The sequence below is a fragment of the Sceloporus occidentalis genome, unplaced genomic scaffold (assembly GCF_023333645.1).
Source record: "Sceloporus occidentalis isolate IW3139 unplaced genomic scaffold, rSceOcc1.0.p SCAF_10, whole genome shotgun sequence".
Classification (NCBI taxonomy): Eukaryota; Metazoa; Chordata; class Lepidosauria; order Squamata; family Phrynosomatidae; genus Sceloporus; species Sceloporus occidentalis.
This window is the reverse complement of record NW_028316990.1, coordinates 19,236,066-19,250,307: the sequence shown is the minus strand read 5'-3', so window position 1 is coordinate 19,250,307 and position 14,242 is coordinate 19,236,066. Positions and strand designations below refer to the sequence as shown.

Sequence of the window (14,242 nt, the reverse complement as noted above, 5' to 3'; positions counted from 1 at the left end):
ACCATCAGAGCCCCACAAGCCAGTATAAAGCATTGCAATATTTCTGGAAGCAAAAGTCTCACGGAGACAGAGCTGTCTTCAGAGCAGAATGAGGGAAAGAGAAAGAAGAACTTGCATTGGTCCATCTTTTAAACAAGATGTGAATCACACCTTCTCCTTCAGCCCACTCAAGTAGCATCTCCTGTAATCCTCGATGTGTTTTCTCCATCCATCTACTCTGTATAGACAGAGAATTTCAGATTTGACAAAACAAGAGGTTGCCCTCTCCATGGGTGGCCTGTTGGTGGCATCTGCAAGCATTAATAGTGAATGACACCTGCACATGTCCTTTTGTGAGTGTTTGAGCATCGGGACAACAACTCTGGAGATCAGTGTTCGATTCCCCGCTCACTTATGGAAACCCATGGGGTGACCCTGGGCAAGTCGCACACTCTCAGCCCCAGAAAACTCCATGATAGGTTTGCCTTAGGGTCGCCATAAATCAGAAACAACTTGAAGGCACAAAACAATGTCCTTTTGTGATAATTGTGGGAGGAGATATTTTTGATCTCCTTTGCAGAATGACCTCTTGCATGGAGAACTCATCTACCCCATGTACCCCACAACATATCCATTTAGACATGTCTACTTAGAGCCAAGGAGAATGCAGTGGGCAGCCAAGAAATGTCTAAGCAAACGCATCCATATCCTGACATACAATGACAAGGTTTTCCACAACCTCCAGAGGTCTTGGCGGATCCATCTTCATAATGCATGTAGCTATAGGTGGATCACCAGTGGTCCTTAGTTGTCCCTAACGCTTCCCTCCACATTAAATGGCCATGTTAGGTGTGTAGGTGTGCAACCCACAGGAGGAGGATGAGTTCCCATTGCAGGGAGAGGAAAGGGGACAGAGTTGTGTCTAATAGAACTTTGCATTCCACCAGATGATGGAGCGTCTTGGACAAGATTTAGTGTGTGTATGTGTTATGTGCTTTCAAGCCATTTCTGACTTATGGAAACCCTAAGATGAACCTATTATGGGTTAATATCACCACAACTAGACTGCTAGACCTGGATTTGTTCGTCTCCATTTAAAGCCATCTAAGCTGTCAGCCACCCCTCTACATCTTCCATAAGGTTGTTGGTGTTGTGTGCCTTCAAGTCATTTCTGACTTATGGTAACCCTAAGGCAACCACATCATAAGGTTTTTTTGGCAGGTTTCTCCAGAGGAAGTTTGCAACTGCCATCCTCCGAGGCTGAGAGATTGTGATTTGCCCAATGTCACATCACATTCCAACAATTATGACAACCTGGCTACCGTTCTGCATGCTCCAAAATGGCACAGAGTTGCTTGGGAAACAGATGGCAGCTGCCACAAGAACAAAAATGAACATTGGGAGAAAATTCTGCCAGTGACTTTCTCCTCCTAGGAAAGCAGGAGGAAAGAAGAACCAAGAAATCATAGGCGCCTTCTTAGAAGAATGCCTCCTGAGATATTTTGGTTCCATTCCCTCAAGCTTCCACTCCTCCTCATACAGCACATTAATGAACACTGATGGGAAAAGGTTCTGCAGGATTCTAGGCTCGTTTTTCCAACTCACGCAGTTCCAGGAAAGTTCGGCAGCGTAAGCAGAAAAACATGACACAATATAGATTTCTTTTACAGCAATGAATCAAAAAGAGAGGCAAGGTTAGTGACTAAGCAACACTTTCATGGCCCTGGGCTTGCTCTGGAGTTAGAAGCTTCATCTATTTTCAGTAGAGTTTCATTCCCCCCCCCCCCCAAAAAAAAATTCAGTTGTAGGACTATCACTTTTTTAATCTGAAAGCAGCTGACACATTTACAGTCGGGAAATGGCCAACTTGTCGTCCCAGATGCCTGAGAAACACGACCACCGAGAAGCTTCAATACCCAGTGAAGAAAAGGATCATCGTCTTCATCATCATCATTTTAACTCATGTTATTTGTTTGTTAATTGTTCCCCTCCCCTCAACCTATGGGGACAGGTGGGTAAACAATGATGATGATGATGATGATGATGATGATGATGATGATGAGTACAAGGAGGATGAGGGTTGCTGACTTGCCCTGTCTTACCTCAACGTATTGGCCAATATAAGGTGCAACTACACTGTAGAAATACAGTGAGTCCTTGTTATCCACTGGGGTTTGGTTCCAGGATCCCCCATGGATGCTCAAGTTCCATTAAATATAATGGCATGGCAAGATGGTGCCCCTTACAGAAAATGGAAAACCAAGATTTGCTATTTGGAATTTATACTTATTTTGAACATTTTCAAACCATGGATGCTTCAATCTGTGGATAAAAAATCCATGGATAAGGAGCGCCAGCTGTAATGCACTTTGACACCACCTTAAGAGCTGCAGGTCATCCTACAGAATCCTGGGACTGGTAGTTTTACTAAGTCTGCCAAAGACTGTTGGTGGTGCCCCACAAAAGTACAAACCCCAGGATTTGGCAGGATGGAGCCATGGCCATTAAAGTGGTGTCAAAGTGCATTATTTCTGCAGCGTAGATGCACCCATCATTGCAAACTCCCCACTATGATCCTGACATTTCAGGTCTTCTCACCATGCTTCTCAATGGTGTCCCTCCATCGCTGCACACACTTAGGTTGTTTTCCTTCCGCTTCTGTGTTTTGGCTTGGCATCAGGAGAAGCAATTGCTTGAAAATAACTCTGGCTGATGGGTATGGCCTGATAATGCCATTCCCCTGAGTCTGTTTTCGCATGCAAGGTTTCACTGTGAAGCCTAGATTTGATCATGAAACCAGCTTCTCACCGTGCATTTCTTTAATTCACTTGTTCCTTGGCATCCCACTGCCAAGGGGCACGATATTACAAATGGAAGAGAACAACAGACACACTCTGGGCGTCTTAACTCCAAAAGGTAGCAATGTATTTCAAATCTTCCTCTAAGGAAGCAATCTTCTGTGCAGGAATAAAAGATTGTGTTACATATTGTTCTGCCAGCCATGCTGCTCTGCTGTTCTAAATCTCCTTTTTACCTTTGGCATTAGGGACACTATTTAGGTTTGTCTCTTTGTGCGTAGGTGAGATTTACAACAGCGAGGCTGGGAGGCAAGAGTCTTCATTACGTTCAGGAATAACAGGCTTTACTTGCTCAAGGATTCTACACTCCGATCTAGAGGGATGGAAAGAGTATTCTCTGAGAAGAAAGTTGCTACAATTACTCATTGCTTCCATCAAGAAGATCTTAGTGAAGAATTACCTTCCCAAGCTGCGAGCGATTCCCATTCAAAGTGGTTAGCAAAATGTACATCATTCTAGAAATATCAGGTGCATCCAGATCGAGGTGTATCCAACCAGGCTTGCCAAGGCAGCCCCATCCTCTGTATATATACCCTATTCTCCTCCAGGCTTTTGAAATACATTTTGGTTTGTCCTCCTAGGCTGGCTGCCCATTGCCTATTTAGCTTCAAATCAGGGCTGAGCAAGATTTGCAGAAATCCCATTTTTATGAGCTTGGCATGCTTGCCCTCCTGCCTGCGAAGATTTCTTGTACCCTTACGAAGCAGCTATGTTCCTTATGCCACTGTAATATATTATTTAAGCATGTTAAAAGAGAATTAAAGGGGAGAATAAAATGTTAATGGGAGGAACTGTCATCTCATGCTGGTTGCGCCCTGCTTTCTGCTGGTACCTGGTTGGTGCAACTGTCATCCTAATGCCACATCATGTAGAACGTACCACCATGAGATGCGTCGAAAGCCACTACCTTAGATGGCTTTAAAAAGAAAAGCACTGCACAAAGTGGGGACAAGTTATTCCTCATGATAGCTAAATGACCGCTAAGAAAATTATCAGGCTTGCCAAACACTAAAAGTCGCTTCGTGTTATTTAGTTGCATGCCATAAATGTGATTGTGTATCAATAATATAATACTGCGTGAAAGAGAATAGACCCATACAAAAGAGGACAGGGCTCTTGTGCCTTTAACAGCAAGCTACCCCTGCTGACCTGTTCTCTTCCACACAACTATTAAAGGTGCAGGGATCCTGACCTGTTTCTCAGCCTGGCCACTTTCCTGTACACTGGTCAATGTCTAATGCACACAACATCTGGGGTTTTGCCATCTTCCTTTCCTCTCATTTCCAACAGCAGCGGCATCGCAGCCGAGATTTCTGGACCGTTCCATAAGGTGGACATTTCCAGTTGCCACTACTCTGCTTATTTGTAGAAACAATAACACAAATAATGAAAAAAATAGGAAATGATGAGAAGCAATGGGGAAAATATGTCATATTTAAGGGATACATGCACACACATAACAAAGTGCAAGAGAGGCTATCCTCTCTTTTTCTTAAATTCTAGGGCAGCCTTCCCCAACCTGGTTTTCCATCCAAATGTATTGGACTTCAACCCCATCAATTTCCACCATTTCTCCCCAACCTGGCCCTTGGCGATGCTGTCTGGGGTGCATTAAGAGTGCAAATCTGACACAGCTGGAAAGTGCCCGCTTGGGGAAGGCTGATGAATGCAGCGTCTCCAAGATATGTGGATCTCTGCCAAGTCTTGCATTAGCAGAGAGGTAGCCGCGTGTATATAAAATATTTAGATTACCACCTAGGAATAAAAGAGAAGAGTAGCTTTATACAAAAGCTGATATGGACTTTCCCAGGACAGATTTATGGGCTGAAAGAAGCATAATTCGGTTGTGTATTCCTGCATGAGAGGGGGTTGGGTTGGATGGCCTTTGTGGCCTCTTCCAACTCTAGGAGGATAAGGCCACTGCAAAACCAAGAATAGTTCATAAGCTTCGGTGGCTTTCCAAAGTTTGTGAATCATCACCAAAATGGTGACAATCCAGAACCAGCTCATGGAGGACACTTGGACCAACACCAGTGCAAGTTGCCATCTCCCTCTGTTGACCGAAATTTGAAAAGTTATCACATCTATATGTCTATCAGTGACATTTAAACTGGAGCAGGTTTGCATCCGAAAGCCAGTGTGGTGTAGTGGTTTGAGCACTGGACTACAGCTCTGGAGATCAGGGTTTGAATCCTGGCTTAGGCATTTAAACCAATGTAAAGCCTGGCTCGGCCATGTAAACTGGGTGACCTTGGGCAAGTCACACTCTCTCGGCCTTAGAGGATGGCAACAGGCAAACCCGCTCTGAAGAAGCTTGCCAAGAAAACCCCTTGGGGTTGCCGTACGTTGGACACGACCTGAAGGCACACAACAACCTTTTTGCACCCAGCATATTTCATTTAAATTAAGCACTCCATATTGGATGTTTAAATTGCACAGATGCATTTTCCTAACCATTTTAAGTCGGACAAGGGAAGGAATTGCATGAAGGTTTGCCCATTTGGTCGACTTGGGAACCCAAAGGGTTGACCGGTTTCCTTTTCCCAGCTTTCTTGTGACTGCAGTGGAGACGCAGAATGGTTAATTAAGTCTATCAATCTTCTTGCTTGATGGAAAAGAAGCTTACTGGGCTGCAAGGGGGAAAGAAAAAGCCCTCTGCCAGCTTGCCTAGGTGGGTAATAAATCCACGACTCAAGCTCCAGGCAACTGGAAGCAGACTGGGTTTTAATCCCTTAATCCTCAATATATGCACAGGATGAAGGGGAGTCAGAGACGGGAGCAATGCCCAGTTTCTGGGGCTATTTGACTTGCTCTGTGAAACCTAGAGCCAGAAAGAATATTGCTAACTATTCATTCCCAGAGTAATTATTGTGCAGAGGAACACACTTTTTTTATTGCACAAAAATGCATTTTCCACGCAGAAAATGGGTTTCCTGCACATAACACACTGTTTCCTGTGCAAAGAATGGGTTTCTCTTGTAGAAGACACTTTTTCCTGCACAGGAAACCTGTTTTCTATTGAAAAAAGCGATGTCAAGTATGTATGCATGCATGCATCCCATGTATCCCGTATTACGCTTTTTGCAGACCTGGTAGCCCTCAGCTCTTCCACACTGCAGAAATCAAGCAGTTTGACACCCTTTTAACCATCATGGATCCATCCTGGGGAATTCAGGGATTTGTAGTTTGGTGAGGCTCTTCAACATTAACACCAGATGGGCACCAGATGGCCCTTCCCTTGCTAGGAATAGCTAAACCATCTGAATGTGGACAGTCTAGAAGAGTGACCATTTTACCCCGGTTCATATCTAAAAACCTTAATAAAATTCACTAACCATATTGTTGGGGCTGGAAGAATCACATTTTTTCTTTTACAAAGACAAATCATGGCACCCTGGGAGGCTTCAAGGACTAAGACCGCTACCTCTTTAGACCACCTTAAGTCTAAATTAAAGAATCTCGTTTGTGGTTTCTATTTTGAATTGTTGTTTTCTCTCCTTTGTGAGCTCTTTGACATTGTTTTGCTTTGCTTCATCCTTTAGATTCTTTGCTATATGTCCCTAAGTTTTGCCCTCGACTTCTCCTCGGGTCGTAGCAAAATCCCTAATTCTGGCCTCAAAACTTGCCCTCGACTTATACATGAAGTCGACTTATAGTCGAATATATACAGGAATAATAACTGGGTGCCTTTCCTTATAGGTTCAGGCAAAAGCAAACCGCTGCAGCCTCTCCAAGCTTGTGCGCTCTTCCTCATTAATAACATTTGCCATCTTGTCCACATTCTGATGTCCTGGTTTCCATCTGGGAAATGTTGGAGGGTATGGGAAAAGGTGGTAGTCAAACTGTGTGGCCATGAAGATAAACCTTTACTTTGAATGGGATCTGGCTGCTTATGAGACTGGGCAGCTGCTGGCATTCCTGCTGTCCTCTTGAATGTTTGGCTGTACTTTCAGTCCCTTGTTCTTAATCGGAGCGCAGGGAACAGTTTGCACACACAGATAAAGAAGCCTTTTGCAATGGAATGCTATAAATCTCGGAGGATTGCAAGCACCGGCTCCCATTTGCAAATTAAAGCAGCGACCTCTAATTCTCGAAAGGACACTTTCTTGAAAACAAAGCCCTTGCATAAAATTCGGATCAGTTTTTGGTTACAACAACTACTAATACTACAGCAACAGCCAAACCGTCCCAGATACAGCTAGGACAGCAGATAGTTAAGAGAAAAGCAGTAGCAACAGCAACAATAATATGCACCCACCTTAGGATCTGATCACCGCTCTTGTTTTTTGTTTAGTTATAAAAGACGATAGGTGAGATCTTACATCGGATTCTATGTTTTGTAACTTTACAAACCTGTAGCTACACTGCAACAAAACAAGATCCTTAGCTTTCTCAGCCAGAAACTTCTGGTGCCACAACAAATTACAAATCCCAGGATTCCCATAGGATGAAACTGATCCTCATTTTATGCAAGGGCTTTGTTTTCAAGAAAGTGTCCTTTCAAGAATTATAGGTCACTGCTTTAATTTGCAAATGGGAGCCAGTGCTTGCAATCCTCCGAGATTTATAGCATTCCATTGCAAAAAGGCTTCTTGTTGGTGAACTGTGAAGAGGTACATCTGGGCACTGGCAAGAATGATACAATGCGCATCAGGCATGTCTGGTGTGCGTCAAACACTTCTGGTGTGCATCAGACACTCCTCATAGAAGCCAGTGTCCAGATGCCAACTGGGGAATGACCCTATGCACATCAATGCCCAGTGAGCATCAGGCCATGGCGCATCAGTCATTCTACTATTGGACAACAGATGCTTGTATACTATAATGTCATGGCAGTCTTTAGGTGAATGCAGATGTTGCAAAACTACTCTGTTAGGGTTTGTATACATGTGAGGCCATTTACAAAGAGGTAAGACCAAAGCTCAAATATACAACTGGGCATTAAAGTTAGCATCATACAACCCAGGGTATTAACCATCACTCTGTTTGGATGTGAGAACTGGACAGTGCAAAAAAAGCAGATAAGTGAAAAATCAACTCTTCTGAAGTGTGGTGCTGGAGAGAGATGCTGAGGATATGGACAGACAAAAAGACAATCAAATGGGTCCAAGAACAGATCAAGCCTGGACTCTCCCTGGAAGCCAAAATGATCATATTGAGGCTGTTCACAAAGTATTTGGCCACATACTTCGACACTGCTTTAACTGTCGTGGCTCCATCCTATGGAATCCTGGGATCTGCAGTTTGCTGTGGCACCAGACAGAGAAGACTAAATATCTTAGAAAACTACAAATCCCAGGACTGCATAGTATTGAGCCATGGCAGTTACAGCAGTGTCACATTGCATTATTTCTGCAGTGCAGATGAGACCTTTGTTAACCATGGCATCTTCAGAACTGTAAGGACTAGAAATGATGGCTTCAATCCAATTGTCATTCCCCACTAGAGTTAGCTCATTGAAACAAGAAGATTTACGTACATGCTGATTTATCATTTAACAATTTGTTCAATGAGTCCATTGCATTTAGGCCTTACCTTTCTGGAAAATGAGTTCTGAGAAGTTAGAAAAGTCAATTTCTGTAGGTACCACCGCATCTTCTTCCTTTTGGCACTTCTGCAGAATCACAACTCCTCATCTATGTGGTTCATAATTACTATCTTCACAATTTATTTGATTTCCCCATTATTCTATTTCCCCCCGGCCATATATTCCTTTCTCACATCTATTCTTTTCTTTCTTGATTTCAAAGTATGGGCTGAACACTCCTGTTATGATGGCATGTCTACATCTTTCTGAGACATAAAAGTCTGAAATACTGGTGCATTTAAAAAGAGATTAACAGCCATTTACTGAGTAGAATACATTGTCTCTCTTGCCATCGTCCTGCCTCCCACTTGAACAATTCCGCTTGTCACTTAATTCATGCCGAGTGTTTATATCTCCTAAATACCACCTGTCGCTCAAAGCTGTCTCCCAAACGCTCCATGAAAAAAATTGCTATTACAAGGGGAAAAAATCTTAGAATACCAGCTCAAGAGAATTGGGGGACCTTAACATCTAAAGGTAGGAAGTGATTCTTCCAACAGTTGCTATTACATGAGCACAATATTTTGTCTCTGTTCCTCTTAACTCCACAACGCCCCCGTTTAAAGATTATGGCCTTGATAGTTTATGTCCTTTGTGGTTCAAGGATTATGGCTATGCTTTCCTTTATGGTTAAAATAGCTCACCTGGGCAGTGATATAAAAACCTAGCAACATTAGCCCTGGATTCAGATCACTCATAAGCCATAAACTCCTCTGAATGACCAGTAACATCCAGCCTAATGGGACCCATGGATATCCTGCATCTGACCTGGGGAGGTCTGTAGGACCCAGGGAAGTCCTCTTCTGTGGACTCCTCCCATTCCTTTAAGCTCCTCCTCTCAGGCTACCCCAAAGCCAATCCCTGTTCTCCCTGCTCACTGATTGGCTACCATAGAGATTATCTTCCAAGCGTTGCTCCTCCTCCTTCCCCTTTCCCACACAGAAGATCACTCACCCCAATAACATCTGCCCCTTTCAAGGGGCTGCAAGGGGACCCTCCTCTCTGCCTCATCTGGCTTATCTTCTCAGGTTTGAGCATCTGTACAATGGGAATAACTGTGTTCTAGCTCACTGGAGGTGCAAAACAAGGTTAGGATTGTTGTTTAAAATTGCACGGAAAGTGTGGATTGCCTTTAGGAGAGTGGTGAATCCGCACTGGGGTTCTTGTTTGAAAGGAGCTATCCAAGGTGTTGAACCACTTTTTCAGATAGGACAGCTCTGTTAAAGTTCACATAAAAACCCATAGTGCAGCGGTTCTCAACCTGTGGTCGCAACCCATTTAGGGGTCGAATGACCTTTTCACAGGGGTTGCCTAAGACCATCAGTAAACACACATTTCCGGTGGTCTTAGGAACTGAGACCACAACATGAGGAACTGTATTAAAGGGTCAGTGCATTAGGAAGGTTGAGAGTGCATTCACTGCCTCCTTGACATGGAAGCAACCTGCTGACATGGCCATTGCTAAGGGGCTGTGCGAGTTCTAGTCCAAAGTGTCTGGTGGGCTAAAGGGTCCACATCCCTGCCATGAACTCTTTGTTTGCATGTAGACCTGAAAAGTACATACAGCTTTGTGAGCAAAGGAAACCATGCACAAATTTCATAAAGAAAGGGTCCTACCTTGAGAAACAGGGCCCCCTTAGAAGACAAGGAGTCCGTTCCTTTTCCGTTGGGATAACAGTGATAGGCAGCATCCATGACAGGATAGCGGCTGGCGAAAAGCAGGCCACTGTTAACAAACTTAAATGTACAGTGGCCGTGGCAGCTGTAGACCCCGACGTCGTACAGAATGTATTCAAAGTAATGGTGGAGCTGCTCTTTCAACTTCTCCGCCGCCCTTTTGTCAAACACTTCCTGCAGGCAGAGGAAGTCCAAGTTGGCAGGGAAGAAAGCGGAGATCTCGTGATCAAAGTGCTCATCCGTGTTCCTCTTTTTTCTCACTGAGGTCTTCTTCATGAGCGAGGCCTTGTAGAGGAGCTTGCTGTTGACAGTGCTTTGGTCCACCGGGCCGTCTCCGGCACGCACCTTCACCAGAGACTCCCGAGAGGCAGTGTAGCTATCCAGGCTTCCAGAATCCCCTTCCTTCTGTTTATGGTTGGGTGTTTGGCCTTTCAAGCTTTCCGCTTCAGCTTCCGGGGAACGGTCTGGGGCCCCCCTGTTATTATTCACCTGGCCGTCTGCTTCTGGGTCAGAAATGTGACCGTTGTCTTCGCCACCTATGCGGACGATGCATGTATTGCCATCTTCTCCTTCATTGGCTTCCCCTCCAGCTTTGGCATCTTTGTTGTCTTCACTGTTGTTGGAACCAGAGTTATCCCCCTTGTACTCCATGGACGTTGTCCTCTTGATCCCAGCGTTGACGGCCCGGTTATTGCTATCTCCACCCTGAGGGGAGACCAAGCTGCTAAAGCTTGCTGCGCTGATGGATGTGTTGGTCGGGGAATCGATGTAGATTTTGATCTGGGGCCTGCTGGCTCCGTTCCGGATCCGTCGGCCAATTTCCTTCGCCCGCGCCTGCGTGTTGAAAACATTGTTGAATCGGGCCAAGGAGTCTGGGAGGAGGCAAACGTTTGCAGTGCTGAAACAAAAACTTTTCCCATTGCTGGAGGCTTTCCACTCGGTGAGCAGTGTGCTGCCATTGATCTGGCTTTTGTCCTGGAGCCTGGAGTAGATGTAAGGCCGCCGTGCGGACTGGAGAGGGGACCATAACACAAAACCGATCAGGGCGAAAGGAAGGGAAACCACCAAGAGGGCTAGGTAGATGGGAGTCGTGATGATAACACATAGGGCATGGAAGTAGCACGGGTCATCTCCCCGTTGGCGCTTCTCGTATGTGGTAGGCACAAAAGAGGCCACAAGCCGGTCTCCGAGCCAGTAACATGGGAAGATCAAGCCCCAAGAGAAAGAATGCAGTGCTGACAGAAAGCCGTTGGGAAATGGGGAAGTGTATAAAACCATTGCAACTCAGTAAGGACACCTCTTCAGCGCCTTCTACATGGTGTCACCACCGTACCCCATCCATCGGAACAATTGTTTGCAAGGAAAAGGGTGGGATGGGGGGAAAGAATGGAAATTCTCCTGGAAAGGTTGCGTCTTCCAGCCTGCAAGCAAGTCCTTTATCACCTTAGGAGCACCATCTCATGTTGTCATGGAAAGGAGGGCAAGGGAGGCTGAGGTTCCTTTGGGCTTGCAGTGTCTGAAAGCTTCCTGGTGTATCATTGCTCACTCCAAGGAGCCATAGCAGGTTACCAGAGGAGAGTAATAAAAAAATTCACCTGCAAAGACAAGACAAAGAAAGAGTAGCTGTTATGATCAGATGTCTACTTGAGTGTAGAATCAGTGGAATCACAGAGCTGTATTATATACTATACGTTGAAGTCCTGATTCCCTCAACACTGGGTCCTCCAATCACAAGAACATTTCCATCACAGTTAAAGCAGCGTCAAAGTGAATTAACTTTGCAGAGTGGCAGCAGCCCTAGAGTTCAGGAAAGCTACACAGAATCCTACAGCCGGCTTGGTCCACATATCCTACAACATTTCATAGATGAAAACCGAGACCTTTGTGGCCAACCAACATCAGAGAGTGGTCAAGAGGGCAAAAGTTACTAATGAGCAAGACGACACAAACTAGGAGAGGCTGCAGCAGTTTGCTTTTGCCTGAGTCTATAGGAATGGGCAAGATTCTGCCCTCTCCTCTTCTCTTGCTGAGTTAATGAAGTGCAAACTACTTGCCGCAACTGATGTAAGCTGAGGACAAAGGAAGCAAGTGGGAGGAGGAGACAGGTGAAAAAGTGGGATGCCTTTGGACCTGAGCCTAAGGATGGGGCCCAGAGCTTTACAAACCATGCCTTTAATTCCAAATGTATAAGCTTAAAAATAGTGTGACACTCCTCCTCTCTGCTTGTGACTCTGCTGTCATGTATCTCTGCTCTGTCTGTCTCTTAGCAAATGCCACTTGTCAATGATCCGCAGGTAGTTGCTAGACTGTAGTGCACATGTCACATTTTATCACATCAGCTAATCAACCTTGCAAGAACAAGGAAATCTATGCGCCGAGCAAGAAAAGAAAGGCGAGATGTTCAGCAACAGGAGTACAAGAAGTATCATTGCACTTCTGGAAAATTAGGAAAGACTTGTGAGAATAGTTTTTTGTGGGTTTTCCAGGCTATGTGGCCATGTTCTAGAAGAGTTTCTTCCTGACGTTTCTGAAGATGCCAGCCACAGATGCTGGCAAAACGTCAGGAAGAAACTCTTCTAGAACATGGCCACATAGCCCGAAAAACCCACAAAAAACTATGGATGCCAGCCATGAAAGCTTTTGACTTCATTTGTGAGAATGTCCACAAAAATCACTCTGAAATATAGTCAGCCCTCCATATTTGGGGGGATTAGGGGTACAAGGCTCCCACGAAAGTGCGAAAACCACAAACATAGGGGGGTGCAGCAGAGGCAAAAAATGGTGTGCACTCCTTGGGTTTGTAAAATGGCTTCCCAAAAGTGCTGTTGCTGCAACACACTCCCAAGGCTGCTGCATGCCCATTCACACAACAACACCAAGCTTCTGGAGGGGGAAGCAGAAATGTATGTAACTAAAACAATGATGCTCCATCATTGTAGTTACATCTGAGAATGCAAGATCTCGGTCAAGGGTTGTTGTTTTTTTGGGGGGGGGGGGGGTGTTGGCAACTTATTTTTTTCCACATAAAAACTGCATTCAAATTGAATCAGACTTTTTTGGGAAATGCTGATCCACAACTAAATGCACAAAACTTTCAATTTCTCATCCCTCAAACATGCATAGTGTACCTAAAATACCTAAACTGCAACCGTTTTACTCCATGAATCTGATGCAGGGAATTGGAATTCAGAAAAACCCATGCTATAATAAATCACATCCATCCGTGTGGGCCATGCAGCAAAGTACAGTAACACCCAAAATCCCCCAAACAGTGATGCCTTTATTGGCATAACAAAATGCACAAAATGCATGTGGCAAGCTTTCGAAACTCCACTGGCTTCTTCATCAGGCCAAGGTGTTAAAAGCCATACAGGAGAAAGGGGGGGGGGGGGGAATGACAGATTTTAGTCCCAAGCCTGCATTTTGTCAAGTTGTTGCCGTTCTCAGTTCAGATGTTCGCCTTAAAGATCCTGCACAATTCATTATTGTTCCTCCGTTCAGGAACACTAAGGAACTTAAAGATTCTTGTGATAATCCTCAAAAGAACTGTAGGACCGTTATATATGAACAAATCAAATAAGACCCTGCTTCTCTTAGAAAAAGATTATGCTGGTGGCAAAAGAGACTTTTTGATTCCCCAAAATAAAATTTGTAAGCCTGCAGTAATGAAACTGCATTGCAAGACGCTTCCAATAGACATCAAGGGAATTTAAAATGCTGTCCAATCTAGCAATTACTGAGGACAGTAGAACATCCATGAAAAACTCTTGGCACTACTCTGGGTACTTAAAATGCTTTTTAAAAATCCCTGCCTAATTTAGTAATTATCCAGCAGACCAGAAATCTCTAATCTGCTACTGTCTCCTGAGCAAAACAGCATACACAGTTCTTTAGGGTGCGGAAACACCAAGCAAAGAAGAGACCCATCATGCAAAATGATGGCATGGATTTCTGAATGCGGTGCAGTTTGCAGTTAATAGTTGGGTTACTTTTCTTTCTCTTTTTGAAAGAAACCACATAAAATAAGCCCTAGGAGCTGTCCCAGGGTCATTTCTCTCTTTGCAGATCCATAAATAGCTCTGAAGTAGTATGTTTCAAACAGAATGATTAGAGATCAGCATAAACTACAAAGACTGGGTCT

At 44.5% G+C, this 14,242-nt stretch overlaps 1 protein-coding gene across 2 annotated transcripts in view; it reads right to left on the bottom strand.

Annotated features, from left to right (window-relative positions):
• The window catches only part of SMPD3 (sphingomyelin phosphodiesterase 3), a 95,722-nt gene that overhangs the window by 14,164 nt on the left and 67,316 nt on the right, over window positions 1–14,242 (bottom strand). For both annotated transcript variants that reach the window (XM_089540465.1, XM_089540467.1), the window contains one exon: window positions 10,042–11,696. In XM_089540465.1, coding sequence (XP_089396591.1) covers window positions 10,042–11,379 — 1,338 coding nt within the window. In that variant the 5' untranslated portion in view covers window positions 11,380–11,696. The remainder of the gene's footprint in view (window positions 1–10,041; window positions 11,697–14,242) is intronic.